Source organism: Leucopleurus acutus (genome assembly GCF_964270905.1).
Source record: "Leucopleurus acutus genome assembly, chromosome: 3".
NCBI classification, from domain to species: Eukaryota; Metazoa; Chordata; class Mammalia; order Artiodactyla; family Delphinidae; genus Leucopleurus; species Leucopleurus acutus.
The window spans coordinates 119,335,753-119,357,050 of NC_139145.1; the positions used below are offsets into that span (position 1 = coordinate 119,335,753).

General features: G+C 35.2%; 1 protein-coding gene across 1 annotated transcript in view; it reads right to left on the minus strand.

The window, feature by feature from the left end:
* Window positions 1-21,298, minus strand: part of TNPO1 (transportin 1) — an 85,240-nt gene that overhangs the window by 29,073 nt on the left and 34,869 nt on the right. Inside the window, exons 3-9 of the mRNA XM_082836474.1 lie at window positions 19,723-19,798; window positions 15,647-15,796; window positions 12,397-12,503; window positions 10,081-10,214; window positions 8,578-8,659; window positions 5,505-5,627; window positions 3,249-3,367 (exon numbers count right to left, since the gene is read on the minus strand). Of these exons, the coding sequence (XP_082692600.1) occupies window positions 3,249-3,367; window positions 5,505-5,627; window positions 8,578-8,659; window positions 10,081-10,214; window positions 12,397-12,503; window positions 15,647-15,796; window positions 19,723-19,798 (791 nt within the window). The remainder of the gene's footprint in view (window positions 1-3,248; window positions 3,368-5,504; window positions 5,628-8,577; window positions 8,660-10,080; window positions 10,215-12,396; window positions 12,504-15,646; window positions 15,797-19,722; window positions 19,799-21,298) is intronic.

A 21,298-nucleotide genomic window follows, 5' to 3' on the forward strand; every position in this document is an offset into this window, starting at 1 on the left:
CATCTGGATCACCAACAGTTAAATCATTTATGATATTTGTCAATAATTTCACGAAAATGATGAGGATGGATGGCAGACCATAAAATATTGAAGAGTTCACCTGAGGTGAGGTAAAGAAGTAAAGACAGTGAGCCCCATCTATTCTTTGAATCTTTTTCAGATGAAAGAAACTGCAGCAAGCTAAAAAGTTAAGGCAGCAGAGAGGGAAAAGTTTAAAGAGAGAATTTATCTATTTGATAGAGTGAGGTCCCTAAGGATAAGAAAAAAATTATGCTATCCAAGACCATAAATAGAAAGCCTGGTTAGGAAGAAGATAATTCACATGAAAATGTATCTATAAGTTTTGGGGAAAACGTGAAGGGTCACCTGTTTTCCCTACAAAACAGAAGTGCTCAAATTGAATGAAGAGAACTTCAGAAGAGTGATAAAGGTATCAAATAGTTGCTCTGGTGAATGGAAGATAAAAGCTGATCTGGAACAGGAAAAATTGGCAGATGGTATGAAGGGTCCACTTGATGTTGAAGACCATGGATTTCTATAGCCACCAATCCTCCTGGCAGTGTAACTTTTCCCAACAGTATTTAAGAAGTAGCAAAGACAGTTCGATTAATCCAGAGCAGGGGGCAGCTAGAGGTTTATGGTCAGTACTGTTGATTTGTGGATCATGATATCTGTGCCAGATAGAGAAAGAATAAGAAGATGTGTAGGAAATAGGGGACTGATAAGGCGGGGAAAGTCAAAAAGTGAGGTAGGAAAGAGATATTGGAGTTAACTGTGACCACGTGGCAATATGGCATGTGTCTGACAAATTCCAATCATACAAAGCAGATCATTATTTTTTAACAAATCTAACTCTTAAGAAGCTTTCTCCTGAAGCCTCATGTAGAAAACAAGAAGAGAATTTTAATGCAACATCATGGAAAGGCAATGATGTTAATATCAACAATGAATGTTTACTGAGTACTTAAGTATATGCCAAGCACTGGGTTAGTTGTTTTACATGGATTAATTCATAAATAAGCCCCAGGAGATATTAATGTACAAGAATAAAGGTGGAAAAAAAATAATTCAGGGGAAAAAAAGAAGACCCGTTCTACCAGGTAACAAAATATATTAGCAAATGTTCAATAATCAACAGAGCATAGTACTGGCTAAAAAAAAAAAAAAAAAAAAAAAAAACAGAAAAAGAAAAAACAAGAATATACGACACAGCCCAGAAAGATAAAAGAATTTAACCTTACTCTTTATTACCTTAATGCTTTCTATGTGAATTCATTTTAGTAAGAAAGATCTCATCACATTAACAATTTTGATTCCTCAGCAAACACTTTTTGCTCATACTAAACAAGAATCTGGTTAACAGATATAGGAAAAACAGTTCTTTTACTGTGTTTTTAATCTCCGGATCAGACTGATGTTGATATTTTCCCATCCTCACAATACACTATTTGAACCAAAAATAAAAGCAGTCTTGTTTAATCTAAAAATGGTTCCCAAACCAGTCATTTAGAAGACATATAAATCAAATCCATTTATCACTGGAATGGGTTGTTTAATGTTCGCACATAGCATACAACTAAATGGGAACTGCTGATCTTTTAGCCTGCTACCAAGTTCTTGGTTGCTTACCAATGTTTAGATTTTATCAGGGTAATGAAAGAGACCACCAACCTATAACTGCTCTTATCATCTCCTAATGTTACAGCTTAGGTTTTCATTAATAAAATCTCTTCAGTTTTATAAGAATGTCTGTTTATATAACTTTTAGGATTATATGATCCTATGGTAAGAAACAAGCATATCATAAAACTGCAATCACAAATCAGGGAGAAGAGAATAATTAATATATGAATTTCCTAAGGGGGGAAAAATCCATTTAGCACATCACCTTGCACTTTACTCCCAAATAAATTCTAGATTGACTGGAATAAGACATAAGTGGCTTTGTTTTCTCGGTAGAGAAAGAATTTATTGGAAAAGAAAAGGAACTTAACTGACTACATGAAAATAAGAATATCCAAGTACCCTAACTTCTGAAAAAAATGTGACTCCACTAATACAACAACATATTAAAACAAACGGTTTTGTTTTTTGCTCATCCGGAGGGCTAAGACTGGAAAAATTATTAATGGATTGCAAAAGTTGTGACAAGATGGGACCCTGCTGGTGGGGTGTAAACTGGTATAACTTCCCTAGAGAACTATGTGGAATATTTATGAAGATGCTTTAAAATGCTCAGGCCCTTTGACCTTGGTAAAAATCACTTCTAAGAACTCTACTTGAAAGAAATCACTACTTATGGACAAAGAAAGATGCTCAGTCCAGGATTATTTATGAGTTTAAAAAAAAAAGGGCAAACAACTAAACATTCAACAAAAGAAGAAGAGTCGATTATATATATATGGTACACACACCATGATGGAACAGTACTGAAAGTTTAAAGACTAATGACATGGAGGAAAGTGCACAACTTACAATAACTGAAAAGAGCCAACCACAAAATAGTAAAATCAAATATTTAAGCATCAACTATAGCCAGATGCCACGTACATACTACCAAATTTATTTCTTCCCAAAACACTCTGAATATATCACATTTGGTATATGGTACTAACACAGAGAAAAACATTAAAAGACAACACACCAAAAATACTAACAGTGATGACTCAAGGGGGTGGAAATCCAAGACATTTTAAGTTTTCTACATGTTAATTTTCTTTTATGAGCCTGTATTTTCTTTATTTTCAAAAGAACATGAGCATTACTTTTTAAAGTAACTGACTTTAATATATGAAATCATTATGTTGTACACCTAAAACTAATATGTTTTATATCAAATTCAACTTATCTCAATAAGACTGGAAAAAATATATTAAAAAAAATAACTGATTTAACAGCACTCACTGGGTTAAAAATAGGCGTAACAATAGATTAACCAAAAATTGCACAGCATCACAACTAGTAGGAAATCCATGAGACCCCATAGTCAAATTATAAGATTATAAAAAATTGTGCCATGGATTATCCAAAATTAGTTATAATTCAGCATAAACCACCCTCATGTAATTTAGAAAACAAAAGTAACTGCTTCTTTAAAAATGTCTTTACTTATAGCATCGGTAAAATTAAGTCTTACTTCTTTAGAACTTCATTACCTGATGGCATAAGAATGTAACCTAAAAATATGAAAATGAGGAATCACTGCTAAATTTAACAACAAGGGAGTATTTGTAAGAAGGAACACTTACTTGGGAAGATGCCTCATGAGTACATCTTTGCATATTGGCTGCTCAGCCAAAGTGAGCCAAAATTCGCAGGCTTCTAAAGCCACATTTTCATCTTGATCTTGGGTCCTCTGCAGCATGTACTGTAAACAAGGGAGGCTTAGTATTAATCAGTTTAAATCATACAATTAAAATAAACCTAATCTAATTTCAGCAAGTTAACGGTCCTTTGCTATGCGTCTTGCACTTTTACAGTGGTTCTTGACTTAGGCTTTGGATTTTTTAAAAAAAGCTTCCTAATCAATTCTGAAAAGCAGCCAAACTTAAGCACTACTGCTTTAGAATGTTGCCTAATGTAAAGTTCCAATTCATATTTATCTGCTTCTATATAGGCGTATATTGTTTCATGAAACCACTGAGATTTTTAAAAAGTATTAATATTCAAACACTGTCTTCATAGATGCATCAAAATAAAAAACACCATTAAACTGTTCATAAAATGGACAATCATTTTTATAACATAACCACCCAAGCTGTCTTATAATTACAATTACCCCTTGAACAGTGAGGTTGGCATGCCAACCCTCCAAGCAGTCAAAAATCCACCTATAACTTATAGCCAACCTTCTATATATACGGTTCCTCTGTATCCAGTTCCTCATCTGCAGATTCAACCAATCTTGGGTTGTGTAGTACTGCAGTACATATTTAGTAAAAAGAAATCTGGGAATGAGTAGACCCATGAAGTTCAAACCTGTGTTGTTCAAGGGTCAACTGTATATACTTCCACATATTTAAAAAGATATATAGATATTATACAATTACAAAAATTAATTTTTTTTTAATTTGGAAAAAAGTAGTGGCATTTCTTTGTCAACTATATAATTTCTAGTTGCCAATAAAATAGGTTTATCATGTCCTTCATGTCCTTTGAACATACCAAGCCAAATTCACTCTTAAGTTGGAGGTACATTTCTGATCTCCAAATCTATCCAAATCTACCCTTCTTTTAAAAATCTAACATACTGGGAATTCCCTGCAGCCCAGTGGTTAGGACTTGGCGCTCTCACTGCCAGGGCCCTGGGCTCGATCCCTGGTCAGGAAACTAAGATTCCGCAAGGTGCACAGCGTGGCCACCCCCCCCCCAAAAAAAACCTTACATGCAAAAACAAAATAAACATAATCAAAGGCATGAATTCCCAATGTACCTGGGACTGAATCTGGGGTCAAGTGATGAATTCTTGAATGAAACATCTCACACGTCAAAATACAGCAACACAACTGCTGTGACAGGCTAGCCCCTACCATGTTCTACTACTATGCTGGGTATTGCTGAAGAAAGAACTGTAGCCTTGTAAATTAGGTTCCCCAGCTGTGACGTGGCAAATGATTATATGTCTTTCTTAACTTTCTGGTTAACCCCAAACTCTCACTAAACTCTCAACCAACCTCACCTGATTCTTCTAAACACTTTACAGAGAGAATATCTTTATCAGAGAGAAAGTATTTATCCCCATCTTTTGCTTCTACATATCCTTATCACTACAACTATCTTTCCTAAGGTTTTAGAAAGGGAGTTACTGAACATCATGAATGCTAGCCTTCTTCTAACTGGTCTTAGATGCCATCCTTTAAGTACAACTATATTCAGCAATATGAAAACTAGGTATGACTGTAGCAATAATGAGTATTGCCCAACAAATTACTTTGTCCTAATAATAATTATGTTATTATGTATTCCTTCCTTTAATTACAACTATCTGTGCTCAACATACTTACAATATCCTAGTAAAATTATTTTAATCACGTAAGGACTGAAAGAGAGCCTTTTAAAATCTAAATGGTCTGCTAGAACTCACTATAATGGTTACGTATTTTCTATTCAGAAATTGTTACCACTGTTACAATAAATCAAAAGTTGATCAGATCAATTTACCAGTTAACGGGTCAAAAACAAACTCTTTTAAGTATTATAGTTTTATTGGCCTAACCCATATCGAATAAATACAAATAACCTAAATATTTCTTAGTTACACTGGTTAAAAGCTATCTACTCCTTTAAACAACATTCCCCTCTATAACATCTTATATCTCATGAAAGAAAGATCGCCATAAAGATAATTTTTAACTTTAAGATGATAACTAATTTTTATAGTCCCCCCCCCCCGCAACAAATGTGACAAATAAATTGGAAGACAGTGGCTTCACACTATACGTTTTGTGCCCAAGATTTTTCTTGAGGGGAAGATGAGGAGAAAGCCTTTAAACTGCTTGTATTACCTCAACTATATTATGCATGTGAGGAAGCAGGCGATCCATTCGAACTTCAAGCAACATCACAAGTGCCCGGCACACATTTTTCCGTACCTCTGGTTCTTCATCACCAGCCAATGCAAAGAGATTCTATTGCACAAGAAATATTTTCTTCTAGTTAAGTATTCCAACATACTAGAAAGATTTATACATAACAACCAATAATCTGCAAGGTGGCAACATTTAAAGAAACCCTAAGAAGATACTGTACAGATAAAGGCTTATGAATTAACTGGCCCTACTAATACTTTATAGCATTAGATTATAAAGTAAGACAGACGCAGGATGATAACTGCCAAAAACTATGATTTTGGTAAATGATCTAAAGCCATTTTTCGGAGTATTACATCTTGAAGTAATCTTTAGTTTATGAGAATAAAACCATGTCACTAGGACATAGGAGCATTCACCCAGATCACCCAGAATTAGAGATAATCATTAAAATACAGTTTGATTTACTCTTCAAAATTACTGTCTGTTAAGAGATTATTCCTACCAATACTGATTCTTAATAGGCATACATTCTATAAAAGCACCAACAATTGGGAAATATACACTGAGTTTCCAACAATGTGACCCTAAACTGCTGTCGTTCACTGAGTTAACTATTGAAAAAATGGTAATAGTAGCAATCGATCTTATGCTGTTAAGTTTCTCTACAAGGTTTAAAAAAAAAGTGTGAATGAACAATACTGTTTCAATTAACCTTCTCAACTCTAAGATGCTGCTACTCAATTTTACAAGTTTAGACGTTATATAACTTGCTAGCAAGTGGGGGAATCTGAATTTGGTTTTCACAAAATCATGGGTGAGTCCACACTCATTTCATTATACCAACAAGCCTCCACTAGAAAAAGCTGTCTGTTGCAGAGGTTCAAGTGGAGATGTCAGAAGAAAAAACAATTAAGCCTTCCCTATCTCACTCCTGAGGTTTTACTTTATTTACACACAACATACACACACATATTGAAAGCAGTAAAAAGAGGATTAAAATAATTAAGTAAAATCCAATGCGTCTCATTGTCTCTTCCCAGGACCACAGAAACATCTCCAGAGAGATGAACCTGAAATCATATTACAAGAAACGGGTAAGACAATGGAAAAATTTAAATATCAAATGTGACAATATGTGAAGTACTGTTGTAGTAGCATTTTTAAAACTTTCATTTCTCCAAGTCCTATCTCTACTTCTGAGGCTTTCAAAACTCTGTAGTTGCTCTTTTAATTTTACATGGTCAGAAAGAATACGGTTTTTCCAGCAGGTGCTGCGCATATAAATCCTTCGTGAAATATGATGTTCTCTTAAGTATGAATACCCAGCTTTGCCAAGGTATGTTATAGCCAAGTATTAGTAACCAATACACTTTTCATCAGTACCAGCACATGTGGCAGGCATGATTTCAGCCCCCGATAAAAACACTGGTGACTGAAGAAAACTAACCAGTTATTGATTTAGCAAATAGTTACTGAGAGCCTACCACGTGTCAGGCGCCTCCTCTGGAGGTTTACTACTCTTACAGGATGAAGAACTGGGTGAATCTTACTGGATTACCAAGTAGCACAGAAGTGTTAATGTGGTATTTAACACTAATGGAAAATATCATTAAATGTCAGGAAACGTTCTTGTTCCACTTGCTGAGTATGGACCTGTGGAATTTTTATTTTCAGAAAGAATTTATTTTATTCTAAATTATATTTCTGTATAAGATGCTGGTATGTCTATTACTGTTCTCTTTAATAAGTCACGAGAGAAGAACACTAATGTTGTTATAATTACAACAAAAACTACTACTGCTTCTAAAAATAATAGCAGTAGCTAGCATGTGGAGTGCTTACTTTGTAGCAGGCACTGTTCCAATTTATTTTTAGCCAATACCTTTTTTAACAATCCAACAAGGTAAGTCTATTATTAGCTTTATTTTATAAAAACTGAAAATACCAGTTAAATAAGGTGCCCAAGGTTAACAAGCTACTAAGCTGTGGAGCTGGGATTTGAACACAGGCAGTCTTACTCCAGACTTCTAATACTGTCCACTACCCTCTATACCAAACTAGACTGAAAACACCTTGAAGCATAAAATTTCTTTATGTATCCTTACCCACCAAGCACAGTGCCTGAGTCACAGTATGTATTCAGTAAAATGTATTTAAGATGCATGTTTTCATTTCAATTTTCAAATGGCTTGAGGATTCTAATGGCTACTACTTGTAGTCTATTGGTAAAAGATGTTTAGAAGAAGCTTGTCAATTTAAGTGATGAGAAAAAAAAGACATAATTTCCCCCACTTCTTTCTTGTAATTTCCCAACAGGAATACCAGAAATATGGTCTCTGAAGGACTTTTTTTTTTTAAAGAAGAGCTGAAAAGGAATAGACTATTTAAATATCATTTGATGAAAATAAAAGTGAAGTGCTAAAGGAACTTTAATAATCCTTTCACAATCGCTGTTATCAAGCAGAAGTTCTGAAAAGAAATTCTACTGCTTAGGATTCAATGGCCAAAAAACTATGCTCCTGTTGTCTTTCCGCTTTTATCAAAAAGTTAAAAAGTACCATTAGAAATGCTCGCTGAGCTTTAACAGCCAATTTTCCCCCCTGAAACTTCTCATTTTACACTGAAAACCAATGGAAAAAGAGAAGTACTATCCTTTTAATTTATACCTTCAGATTCTTTATCAAATTAAGTTTATTCAACCTCTTCATGTTTCTAATATCACAAATGAGCTGGGAGATTTAATGTCCATATGCAATTTGAACAGTATATTGAGGTAGAAATTTTTATAATCAAGATATTAAACACAGACATACCATAATCAATGTTTGCACAAGTAGAAAACTCAGTGAGAGGAAAAGTACTTTTATTTTCAGTTAACGAGAATCACAAAGTTTATACTGTACCCGATTTTAATACTATCAGAAATAATTTAAATATTGACAGCTCATAATTATAAATTATCGTATTTATAAAATAAAACTACATGCAATGAACAGTTTCTAACCTCCTCAAAAATAAGGTGGGGTGGGGGGAGGACAAATCTTACCTCAATAAAGGAATCAATATGCAACATCAGAGCTTGAGTTCTACTGATGATAAACTGATTGACACAGGCAACAGCATGAGACCTAGAAACAAAATTCAAAATACACTAATTGAAGAAGCTCTGCTCCATTTACAGAAGACTGGCAAGAATTTAAACGTTCCTCCATAAAAATATTACAGGGTATGTACAGCCATGCGTGCACACACACACACACACACACACACACACACACCCTAAAAAGAATGAGTCAAAATTCCCTATGTATTAAACATATCCTTCACATTCTTTCCATGTTAAGTGAAAAATGCAGGTTGTGGAGCAATATGTTAATGCTACTAAGAAAGTGGAAAAGCGTCTGGAAGGACATGTTCGCTCTTAAGAGTGGGAGGTTGGATGGGGACATAATGGGAATTATTTTAGATTTTAAAATAATGGGTATGCATTCCTTCTGAAACTGAAAATGCGGACTGTTCTACAGCCTATGTGTTCTGACATACCTAATCTAATCCCATAGCAATTCTTAATGGCACTACTGTTAAAAATATACCCATAATCTAATCACTTACTACCTCCACTTCTCCTCTAGTCCAAACCATAATCTCCCATCGGGACTATGTCAAGAGGCTCTAACTGGTTTCCCAATTTCCATTATGCAAAACCCCACTACCTGTTTGACACACATATAAGATCACATAATATCCTTGTTCAGACTGCTCCAGTAGGAATCTACTTTTCCTGCCAAACGTCAAAAGGTAAATATTTTAAGCTTTGTGGGCCACATAAGACCTCTGTGGCAGCTTTACTACCCACCCGCCCACTTCAACCTTTTAAACTATGGAATCATTTGTAGCTCATAAGTCACGCCTGAATTTGGCCACACGGGTCACAGCGTGCCGATTACTGGCATAAACACGCCCCTGTAATGTGCTACTCCCTACCCCTCTAGCTTCATTTCCTACTGTGCTACAAAATCGTTTTCTTCTGTCACCCTAAAAGGTTTCTTCCTAACTCCAGGGACTTTGTACTGCTGTTCCCTCTTAAGTGATCTTGGCTTTGATCGTTCAGAAAGCCTTGCTACTTTACTTTGTTCAGGGTTTCTGCACAACTGCTGCCTGTTACAAAGAATGTGCTGCATAACACACCTGTGAATCACTACCTAATCCCTTATGCTCGCTATTTTTCCACAGTATGTGTCAACCCCGACAAACTCTGCAACACACTGAATTTCAGCCTCACACAAAGGACTTTAAAAGCCTGACTGTTAACCATTATAAATGTAATTAACCATGCAGATGGTGGAGAAGTGTCATAGTTAACGAAAATTTCAGCAGAGTGACATTTCACAGGCTGTCATTAGAGGAGTAGATTTCAATTATCAAGTCCACCTCTATAGAACAGCCAGTTATCTTCTGCCAATCGCAAAAATACTAGGTAGTGCAAAATAAGTAAGTGGTCAGGTTCGTATCTGTTTATAAATTAATTTAATATTGGCTATATAGATACCTTATTTTTGGACTACTGTGCTTGAAGAACTGTAAAAATTTAGGAATCATGATGTTGAGAGGACGATCTAAAACATCACTATCTAAAATCTCAGCAGAATCTTCACAAATCTTCTGAAGGGCACCAAATGCTCCCTGTAAAAGACATTTCAATGATTAGAATTAAAAATGAAGCCATTTTAAAAGCAAATTGAGGAATATTCACTAATTTGTATGGATTAATGTTCCCAGTTTGCATAAAACCTGCATCATAAAATCCATACATTTAATCATCAGCTATAAAAGAAATTTATTATACCACTGAGTTATTTAAAACCTCAGTTTAAATATAATGGTACATTTTAATTTTAGCATTAAATGTCTTAGAATTAGAATTTTGATCGTCAGGGACTGTAAATAATATCATCTAATTTAAAAACTTCTGCAGTATTCTTGCCAATTTTACGTCAACAGTAATTTTTCTCTTATTAAATACCAGTTTGTTAAAACAATGTAAAACTCTATGTTTACGTATAAGTGCATTTAACCATTGTACCACTTCTCTGTTTGAAGCACAAATGGAGGTCTTAATTATCATCAAAAAATTATTTATATGTAAACCATTCATTGACAAAAGTTGTTAAAAGGGCAGGCAATTCAATTTGGTAATTTCCCCTACAACCACTTTACAACCAAGTGGCTTACCTAGAGAGCTCCTGTATATAATATCTAACCTACCAGTTACCTCAACCACCTACTTTACTCTGCTTATAATTCTATCAGCAGCATCTTGGGACTTATTCTCTACACTACAGGTTAATTTAAGAATCCTGTATGACTTAGTAGCTCCACAATTTCATGATTATCAGTTTAAACTTTTTATTCTTGGAAAGTGCTTGCTTAAAATTTTGGCTTCCTTTTATGTTATCATTATACCAAAGCACTATTTAAATTTTAATCAACTGTTACCTGATGGCTAAATATTATTATTTTAGTTTTTCTGTAACCTTCCAAGGCATTACTAGAAAATGTATATATGAGAATGCAAGGTTGTTTTCTTTTTCTTTGAGGGAGGGAGAAGAGTGACTTTTTAAGACTCCTTTTTGCTAGCTTTCCCTCTCCCTGGTCCTCTCTTCCCCAAGTCAGATCTGGCAACAAAATGTTAAGTCAAAAAGACCACCTGGGGCTTCCCTGGTGGCGCAGTGGTTGAGAGTCCGCCTGCTGATGCAGGGGACACAGGTTCGTGCCCCAGTCCGGGAGGATCCCACGTGCCGCGGAGCAGCTAGGCCCGTGACCCATGGCTGCTGAGCCTGCGCGTCTGCAGCCTGTGCTCCGCAACCGGAGAGGCCACAACAGTGAGAGGCCCGCAAACCGCAAAAAAAAAAAAAAAAAAAAAAAAAAAAAGACCACCTGATTCCTTTTTATTAGGTTATTTTTGTACCTGCCCTGCCTCCAAGCCTTGCTCTTTTTTGAGAGGGAGATAAGTCACTGCCTTAAGAGAGGCAAAACACCTAAAATGATTTCTATTTAAAACAGATTTCTATCCAAACTGGAAGCCTACTAATGAAAGAAATGGTTAAGGTACTCATTAAGAAATTATAGGAAAAAAATCCATACAGATTCCCTTTCATTTCCCCAAATGGAAAGGTTGCTACTGATTTGATCAGTGGTAAACAAGAGATTATAATTAATATATAATTAAAACGATACTACAGGGCTTCCCTGGTGGCGCAGTGGTTGAGAGTCCGCCTGCCGATGCAGGGGACATGGGTTTGTGCTCCGGTCCGGGAAGATCCCACATGCCGTGGAGCGGCTGGGCCCGTGAGCCATGGCCGCTGAGCCTGTGCTCCACAACGGGAGAGGCCACCAGTGAGAGGCCCGTGTACCGCAAACAAACAAACAAACAAAAAACTATACTACATATACCTCAGACATACCATACAACAAGAGGCACAAAAACAACTTAGAGACACTGAAAATGTACCCACAGTCTGGGAATTTGGTAAATTTAATTAAGTCCATCTTCAAAAAATACTACTTCACCTGATTAAGCTCGACAATTGCTCTGCTGATTACATATACACACACACACAAGAATAGTTTTAAAATACAAAAAACAGAAGACATTTCCTTGTAGGAAATATAGTAAAGAGGTTTTATAACTTAACGGTCTTTAAACAGTAAGATACACGATCACTAACAGAAAACAAAAAGGTAACTTTAGGCTTCTAAGTTTTGAAGTTATATGTTTCAGAGGAATTATTTTTTCTCAGTATTACTAATAAACATGAAAAGAAAAATAGAAAAGAAAAATTATATATGAAGCAAAAATCCTTACTTCACAAGTGTTGTAATCTTCAGAATCCAACAGGCTACAGAGTTTTGGTAAGAGGTCAGGCCAATTCTGCAATTCTCCCTTGGAGGCTATAGTTGTAATCAAAATACCTTGAAAGAAAACACACCCCTTTAGGAAATCTGCCTGCATTATGTTAGATACTGCCTTGTGAACCACCACAAGCCAATGTGAGTGCTCACGTTTGCACGTGCACACACACACACACACACACACACACACACACAGTTTAAATGTTCCAAATCAGTGTACGACTTGCAAACTATGTCAACAGTAACATTCACCACGGATCACTGTATCACCACAGTACATCTGTGGAAACTCCAACATAAATCAGATCCACTTCTAATCCTGCTTGCCAACACTTCACCCTCTTTGTATTTTTTTTTCCCCTCTTTGTATTTTTAACAAGTACCTGTACAAAAGACTACAACCTGCTCTTCTCCAACAATAGGTCTACTAATTAAAATTACCCCTATTTTATAAAAATTATATACAAAAGAGTAGAAAGAAATACACCAAAATGTTATTAGCAGCACTTATCACTGGGTGATGAGTATGAGTCTGTTAGATCAAATAAAAACACATAAAAGAGGTAACAGCTCTCTGACTTAACCTAGGATCAAAGCCATGACTCAAGGCAGGGAGAGAAAAAGTAGATGAGCCATTAGCCCAGAACATTCCAAGGATGAATCACTGGCAAAGTGATCTTGGATCATGGAAGCTACTGGCACAGGCTGACTGATCATGTCACTCTGACTGGATTATTTCAACTGTGCTATGTGGCTTAGCTGTAATAGCTAAGGATCATGCAAATACAGAAATATGTATGTAACACAAAAATTTTGTGTATTTTCTCTACCTTAGTAAATTTAGTATTAGTAACGTAATGTAATATGCCTGGTGATTATAGATCTTTTAGCACCTTAATTAAGAGTATAAACAGTAGGCAAATAATATGTAATCCAAAATACTCTGTATTTTTTACTCTGTAAAAAAAATTTAAAAGAAGAGAAAAAGTTCTCTCTTCATAGTTATTTTGAGAATTCAGTGAGATAGGCACACAAAATGCCAGGCATATAGTAAATACTCAATAATTATTATTGAACAGCAAATTCTACTGTCTGTGTATATAAATTCTCTTTAAGTTTTCCATTGTTAGTTTTGAGAAGGTTGCTCCCAATGGTAAAGAGTTAAAAAATGTAAAGAGTAAAGTTGTTAGCCAAGATTTACTCTCCACTAAAAAAATTAAATTACATGGTAAGGGTCTTAAAATGATAGCATTTTTAAGATATAACCCGTACAATTAAGTGGCCTTCTGGTAAGATCAAAAAGCAGCGAGACTAACAGATCTGTTCCTTCTTGCCATGTATTCTTTCCTGAAGTTAAAACATGAAAGAATTGAGGGAAAGAGAAATTTCTGGATCTGCCTAAAGGAAACCAAACATGTCTTAAAACAAGCAATAATAAAAATTAAACACAAACTAAAACTTGGTACTAAGAGTCTGCTGACATTCATGACTTCTGCTGAGAGAATATTAAAGAATGTTGACAGACTGACAAATTCAAATTAATTTGGCCCCATATAATCTCATCCACTCTCAAAAAATATTCTAATGCCAACGCAGTTGCAAAAAGTGAAAAATTGTAATTCTCAGTGTTTCAACAAAGATGGGAGTGAAAACTGATGTGCTTGGCAATACCTATTAAAATTTTAAATGTTTAAAAAACACACTCTGACCCAGTAATACCACTTCTACGAATGAATTCTATAGAAACTTTCTCACCTGTGTATGAAATACATAAAAGGATGTTCACTGAAATAATAAAATTACAAACCATACATTCTTTAACAAGGAGAAACAATTTTACACCTCTCTAATGGATTACCAGTCACTGAAATGTGGTCCTTCCCAATACACTTCCTTGGCAAGATTTACCATATGTACTGTTAAGATTAAAAAAATTTTAAGAAGACTGGTATACACTGGTACACCATCCATTTTACCACTGTCAAGAGTCTGGTAGAAAATCAGGAGTATATGAGGGTCCAAGAGAATAACCTAGGGAGACCCTTTCCTCAAATTATAAATGCCCTCTACATATCCTATTTAAAAATCAGCGTTGGGCTTCCCTGGTGGCGCAGTGGTTGAGAGTCCGCCTGCTGATGTAGGGGACACGGGTTCGTGCCCCGGTCCGGGAAGATCCCACATGCCGCGGAGCGGCTGGGCCCGTGAGCCATGGCCGATGGGCCTGCGCGTCCGGAGCCTGTACTCCACAACGGGAGAGGCCACAACAGTGAGAGGCCCGCGTACCGCAAAAACAAAACAAAACAAACAAAAAAAATCAGCGTTAATAATGGCAATATTTAATATTTGGAGGGAAGTTACAGAGCCTCTGCTTTGTGAGTAAGAGATGAACTGGGTACTTTTCAAACCTACCATGAGACAAAATATACAAAGGCAGAGAACTTTTAATGAAAATGACTGGAGGTTCTTAACTGAATTCCATTTAACCAACCTGCCACAGGAACAGAAGCTTTCCAGGTCCTTGTAAAACATAGCTGCTGAAACCCCATGGCATATGGAATCTACCCATTGGTGGGCTATTGTGCAGTACATGTCTATTTCCACTTCTACCAGATGATGTGTGTGCTTACCCACAGTCAGTTGTATTGGCTCCCAAACCTACTTATTCCAGTTACTATGAACTAAGCATTTTAACAGTCTTTCATAAAATGGTAGAAAGTTGTTCTTTCACTAAAAACAAGTTGAACACTGAAAAGACTCAAAAATTACTGTAATTAGGTACAGACAAGGCAAATATGAATTAAAAACAAGGGGGGGATATAGTGAAAATCTAAGGTCCTGCGCGGAAGATGTTTTACAAAGAAGTTTTTTTCACATGTGAAAGAAAGTGAAACTGGAAATTATACCCCATGTATGACACAAGGAAGACATAATTAAGGAACCCACAGAAAAAACAGTAGTCCTAGATGAATATCACTTGTTAATGCCCCACTGTAACCAACTTTGATTAAGCAACTACTAGTGAACCTGGTCTCACTGGATTAAGAGAGCTTTTAGTAACATTATTTCAAAAGCAGCAATGAAAAATTTTCCCCATCACAATTCAACATGAAATGGATGATAAAAATTCCAATGGAAATGGTCTGCCGTATCAGAAACCAACCCAGTTAAAAACACGATAAGCAAAATTGTGACAGATTACTTACCTACAGTAGCTCTAATCAAAGGAGAGGAGTCACCGATATTGTTTAAACATTCACTCTTAATAAAGTCTGTTACACCATTTGGGAAGTTCTGAAAGTGTGCTTTCACGTTATTCTTCAAAATTAGACCACTCAAAGATCTTGTGGGTTCATCTGTAACAAAGTAACAACAGCACTGAGTTTTAAAGTAGTTTTCATTTCAAAATATACCAAGAACGGTAACTTTAAAAATGTATTCAGAAACTGATTGTAACATTTCATTAATTTGCTATAACCAGGAAAAAAAATACCATAAATGATTATCCAAGGATTAGCTCCATGATTTATAGTTCAGGGTTTCTCAACCTTGGCACTATTGACATTTTGGGCCAGGTAATTCTTTGTTGAGGAGTGCTGTCCTGTGCACTGTAAGATGTTTAGCAGTATCACTGGCCATAGGTGCCAGTATTACCTCTCCAAGTTGTGACAACCAAAAATGTTTCCAGATAATGTCAAATGTCTCATTGGGCAGCGGACACAAACACACACACACACACAAAACTGCACCTGGTTGAGAACCACTGATTTAATTTAAGTTAATTTAGTTTATATATGGCCAATGTACTCAAGCTTTATTGGTACCTGATATAAACATCAAATTACAGATCTGAAAGTATTAGTCACTAAAGATATCCTATTAAAAAATTAAGTGGACAAAGAACATATGGGATCACCTTCACATACAAATAACTGCCGTTCATTTATATCATGTCTTTCACTTGCCTCTGAGCTAAAAAAAAAAAGGGGGGGTGGGGAGTAAAACAGTATTTAAATTTCCAGAAGTTTTTAAAAAATACAATCTACGTAAAAGAAGTTTAATCCGTAGATAGTACTAACAAATTTTCCAAGAACCAATTTAATATTAGAATATAACCAATGCTTTAACAATTGGCCTCATCACCAACAATATTAGCAACAGTTAACATTTTCTGAATGTTTATTAGGTACTAAACACTGCTAAGTGCTTTCCAAGTAGTTTGCATTTAATCCTCACAACCTCATGAGACAGCAATTGTTATCTCCACTGCACAATGAAGGAAACTGAGGCCTTTGCCAAAGTCACACAAGGCTACGAAGTGGGGAAGCCAAAACATCAACCTTAGGAGCCTGGCTCCAGAGCCTACAGTTGATGCATGGTACAGGATCACCCTCCTCAAAGGGCTGGAAGACATGAACAGCTGGTGTATTGAACACAATATGCTGTTTCAGCACTACTGTTTTACATGCTTTATTAAAAAATAAAACCACCCAAGCTTGTTCTAGTTAGTAGTATGCTCTCAAAGTCTGATTGGCATTGAAATGTTCAGGGGTACAGGACAGGAGGAGGCAAAAAGATAGTGTTTCCTTGCATATAAACCCCATTCAAGCCATCACAGCAATAGAGCCTACGAGCTCTTTATGCCATCCTCTAAAAATTTCTTCCTGGTTTCAATTACCATCATTCAATCAGTAACTTATAATGAAACAAAAACACTTCTAAATTCTCTTGAAAGTTTAAAACTTCCATAAAATAAATGAATAGATTTATTTAACTTTATAAATTGAACTTCCTCGAGCAATAAGCTTTTCTTAAGCCAGCCATTAATAATTCAGTCATGTAATTTTTAATGGCATGTGTATTTGTTTATAAGAAATACACTATATCATTTTTACAATTAAGATTACAAGATGAAGTTTCAAAAAAATCACGAGGTGTGGGCTTCCCTGGTGGCGCAGTGGCTGAGAGTCCTCCTGCCGATGCAGGGGACGCGGGTTTGTGCCCCGGTCCGGGAAGATCCCACATGCCGCGGAGCGGCTGGGTCCGTGAGCCATGGCCGCTGAGCCTGCGCGTCCGGAGCCTGTGCTCCACAACGGGAGAGGCCACAACAGTGAGAGGCCCGCGTACCGCAAAAAAAAAAAAAAATCACTAAGTGAAATGATTTAAAATTAAAAACATAAAACATTTTATATCAAAATACTTATTTTAATTAAAAATATCCCCAGTCCCAAATTCATTTAGAAGAGCCCAAAATTAACCACGTCCTCTTTTTAAAAAGACTACTTTACTAGGTCTCAATTCTCATCTGTAAAGTGAGGGAAGTAGATGAGCTAATCTCTGAGGTCTCTCCACATCTAAAATTTTACTCCATGATTTAGTGTAAACAAATTCACATGAGGAATGGCAAAAAGGTCCCTAAATAAATAAGCATTTTCATTTCAAGAATTTACTTATGTTCCTTCTCTAATATGGATGGCCACAATGCTAATTTTTTTAAATAGAAAACTAGATATAGCAAACTTGTGTCCCAAATAAATGAATAAACACAGGAAGAAATACTAAGTATTACATAAAATCCTTTCCAACATTTTGTGGTTTTGTAATTAATAGGTCTTTTGGGAGGCAGTTACACACCCAACCTCTCCTGCTATTTGAATTGTAAGTTTGTCTGCTTTTAAAAATACTTGATGTACCTCATAGCCCAAGAAAGTTTTAAGAAAGAGTATAATATTATACCAATCTTAATATTTGGAATTCAGGATGAAGACATGACAGAATAGATGACTTGGTGAAAACAAACTTAAATTTTTCAAGTTAAACAACATAGTTTAGAAAAATTCATTTACTAAATCTTTAAGTCCTTATAGAATTATCTGATTACAACTACGATGTGGGAAAAATAAAATTTCTATATTAAGAAATAACACATCATATTAACGTATATTTATCAAACTAGGAATATTAATTGCTGAATGTAAAGATATGTTGAAGGACTTTCTAGTTTCTTAAAATTTAAAAATTTAAAGTTTCTCTTACATGCCTCAATCACAAATTAAAATCCCTAAAATTAACTAGAAAATTTGAAAATAATTCAAAATAAATCATTATACTGTGCATGAATTATTAAAATCTGAATAAACACAAGATTAGTGAGATTTTAAGGCCGTTAACCCACTCGCTAGTGCTTGGAGTTGAAACCTTATGGACGGTCTGATAGGCTAACACAGGCATTTTGTAGCTGAAAAAAGCAAGAGAGGTGAAATGAGTGTCAGAGTCTAAGACTTATTTCTCAGCTCCAAGTGTAGTAGTTTTTACTAATTGCACTATGGCTTCTGAAAGGGTATAGTGCTTTCATTTAGAGGCCAGTCAGTTGCTCAAAAAATACTTGAGTGCTTCTGGGTGTCTGACAATGTTCCAGGAAGGGAATACTCAAATAACTCTACAAAGAACACCTGTCACTACAATGTAAGCGCCACGAGGGCAGATTCTCATTTATTTTGTTCACTTTTATTGCCCCTGAGCGAGCAAACTGCCTGGCAGAGAAGAGGTGCTCAATAAATACTTGTAAAATGAATAAGGTCGAGATGGACACACTACTTGTATTAGAAACAATCAAATGATCGTGTCATTTAAAAATCAGATGATCATGTCATTTAAAAATCAGGCTGTTATAGAGGTAATTTAAAACTGTTGTAGAATAGTTAATGAAAAAGTTTCATGTATACTGTTACAAGGTTTAAAAAAGTTACAGGAGTCTATAAATAGAACTATCCTTTTTCTGGTTAAAATTTAAAACAGTACATAGCCATATAAAGGAGTATAGAATTAAGAGATTAACAATTGTCTCTGAGTGATGGGATTACACATGACTTTTCATTTTGGTTATATGAACTTTGAATCATACAAATATGATCACACATACAGTTATTTAGCAAATCCTGCATTCAATCTGTGTATTAAAAGAAATCAGTCTCTATGACATTCATGTAAAAGGACTGAAGCAAAACACCAAAACACCAAAGCAGACTTTACAACATTCTTTTCATTTGCAAAGAATGAGTGAATTTATTACAAAAACACTCAATTAACAACTGAATGCTCATTAAGCATCCAAATGCTTAGAGTGATAGTAACTCTTTCATTCCACATGTTTAAAGCAAGTGGGTTACTACAAAGTGAAATCCTTTGAAATAAGTAACCCTTCGTATATTTTAACACATCTCAAAGACAAAATCTGAAGTGTAAGAAACTTTTAAGTAGTTACCACACAAACCCTACTTACCTTCAGATTTTAATTTGGTAAGAACAAAAATCAGGTAGTTGTTAAAGTCTGGATATTGATTGAGTTGTTCCAGTTTCTAGAACAAACAGTAGTTAAGGAAACTTCTCAGTGTAATCTAAGGAAGGAATTAGGCAGTTTTAACCTAAAATCAAGAACCTCTTTTGTGATTTTTAGCCTTGCATTTTTTCCAGTAAGAATAAAAGTTATCTTATTAAAACCATCAATATGCTATTCAAGAACACACCAATGGTCGTGTTAAACCTCTTGTGCGCTTTATGGCTGAAATATTAATATTTTACATCAATTATATTCAAGACAACATAAGCCAAGCTCCACCTTCAGCAAGGCGCATATCGTATGAAAAACATTTTCAAAACAATTTCTTTGATTTATCTGAACTTAAAAAAAAACCCTAATCAGAAAGGTATTTATAAAATAATGACAAAAATGAAAAGCATCTCAAAGAAAGAAAAACAAGTCTCTTAAAGATCACTTAGGGAAATTAACTTTATAAAATCGCCTTTTAACTTAAAGTACTTTTATTAGACTCATTTGTTCTTTAGAATTCAAAAAGTTAAGATAAAATGCTATTTATGTGCAAGTCTACACATCAAACCTTATAACAGTCAGTGTTATAAAATTGCCACACTGCAACAGTTCTACAGTTCTGCCTCCCCACCCCCCAACAAGACCTAACGTTTCCAGTGACACCAACATGCAGGTATTTCATTCTGTTGGCAGGCAACAATGACATAATGCTCTACTATGTCTTTCTTCATGCCCTCTAATCCCTAACATGCTTTTTAATAACACCTCTAATTGTGTTTTATTAGACAGAATTTTCTCAATAGACCTAAATCTTTGAATTAAATCCACGATACACACTCTAGGAACACCATATTAGCTACTTATTATACACTAGAATACTCTCAGTGTTCAGTGCTCAGAACATAAATTAACTATCAAAATACATTTCTCTAGAAAAATTCCAAGGTGTACTTTCTTTGACCAAAAAACCCTAGTGATTTATTTCTTTAGTGAACAGCCAAGATTAACAGCATGCTGATAAGCTAATAATCTTTTATAAATATTTCCTGATAAGGTTCACTTTCTTAGGACTTGAGCTATCTATCCATAATAGTATAACGGTCTTTCTGAAAGTGCTCAAGCCTATACAAAAACAATAATTACATTCCCTCCAAAGGAGACATAAAAGAACAAGGTCGTTATTAGGCACTCTGAAAATATAAAGCAGTGAGTATTTTTAAAATACTACTAACCTTTATCTACTGAAATTTAATTTGTTCCTTATGCAGAGGGCATACTATGCTCCAGGCACACAGAATAAACCGTAAATTTGATTCCTAGCGCACGCATAGTACTGAGCATATAAAAGGTACTTAATAAATATGTACTAAAACAAAAAATTATGACATACAGTGCTGTACAAGAAATTACAATGCAGTTTTGGGATTGGCTAACTTAAGAAATTAACTGTCACATAGCACCTACAATTCATCAAATATCAACTTTTATCATTTCTACAGCTATGACAACACAAATTAAGACTGAGCCA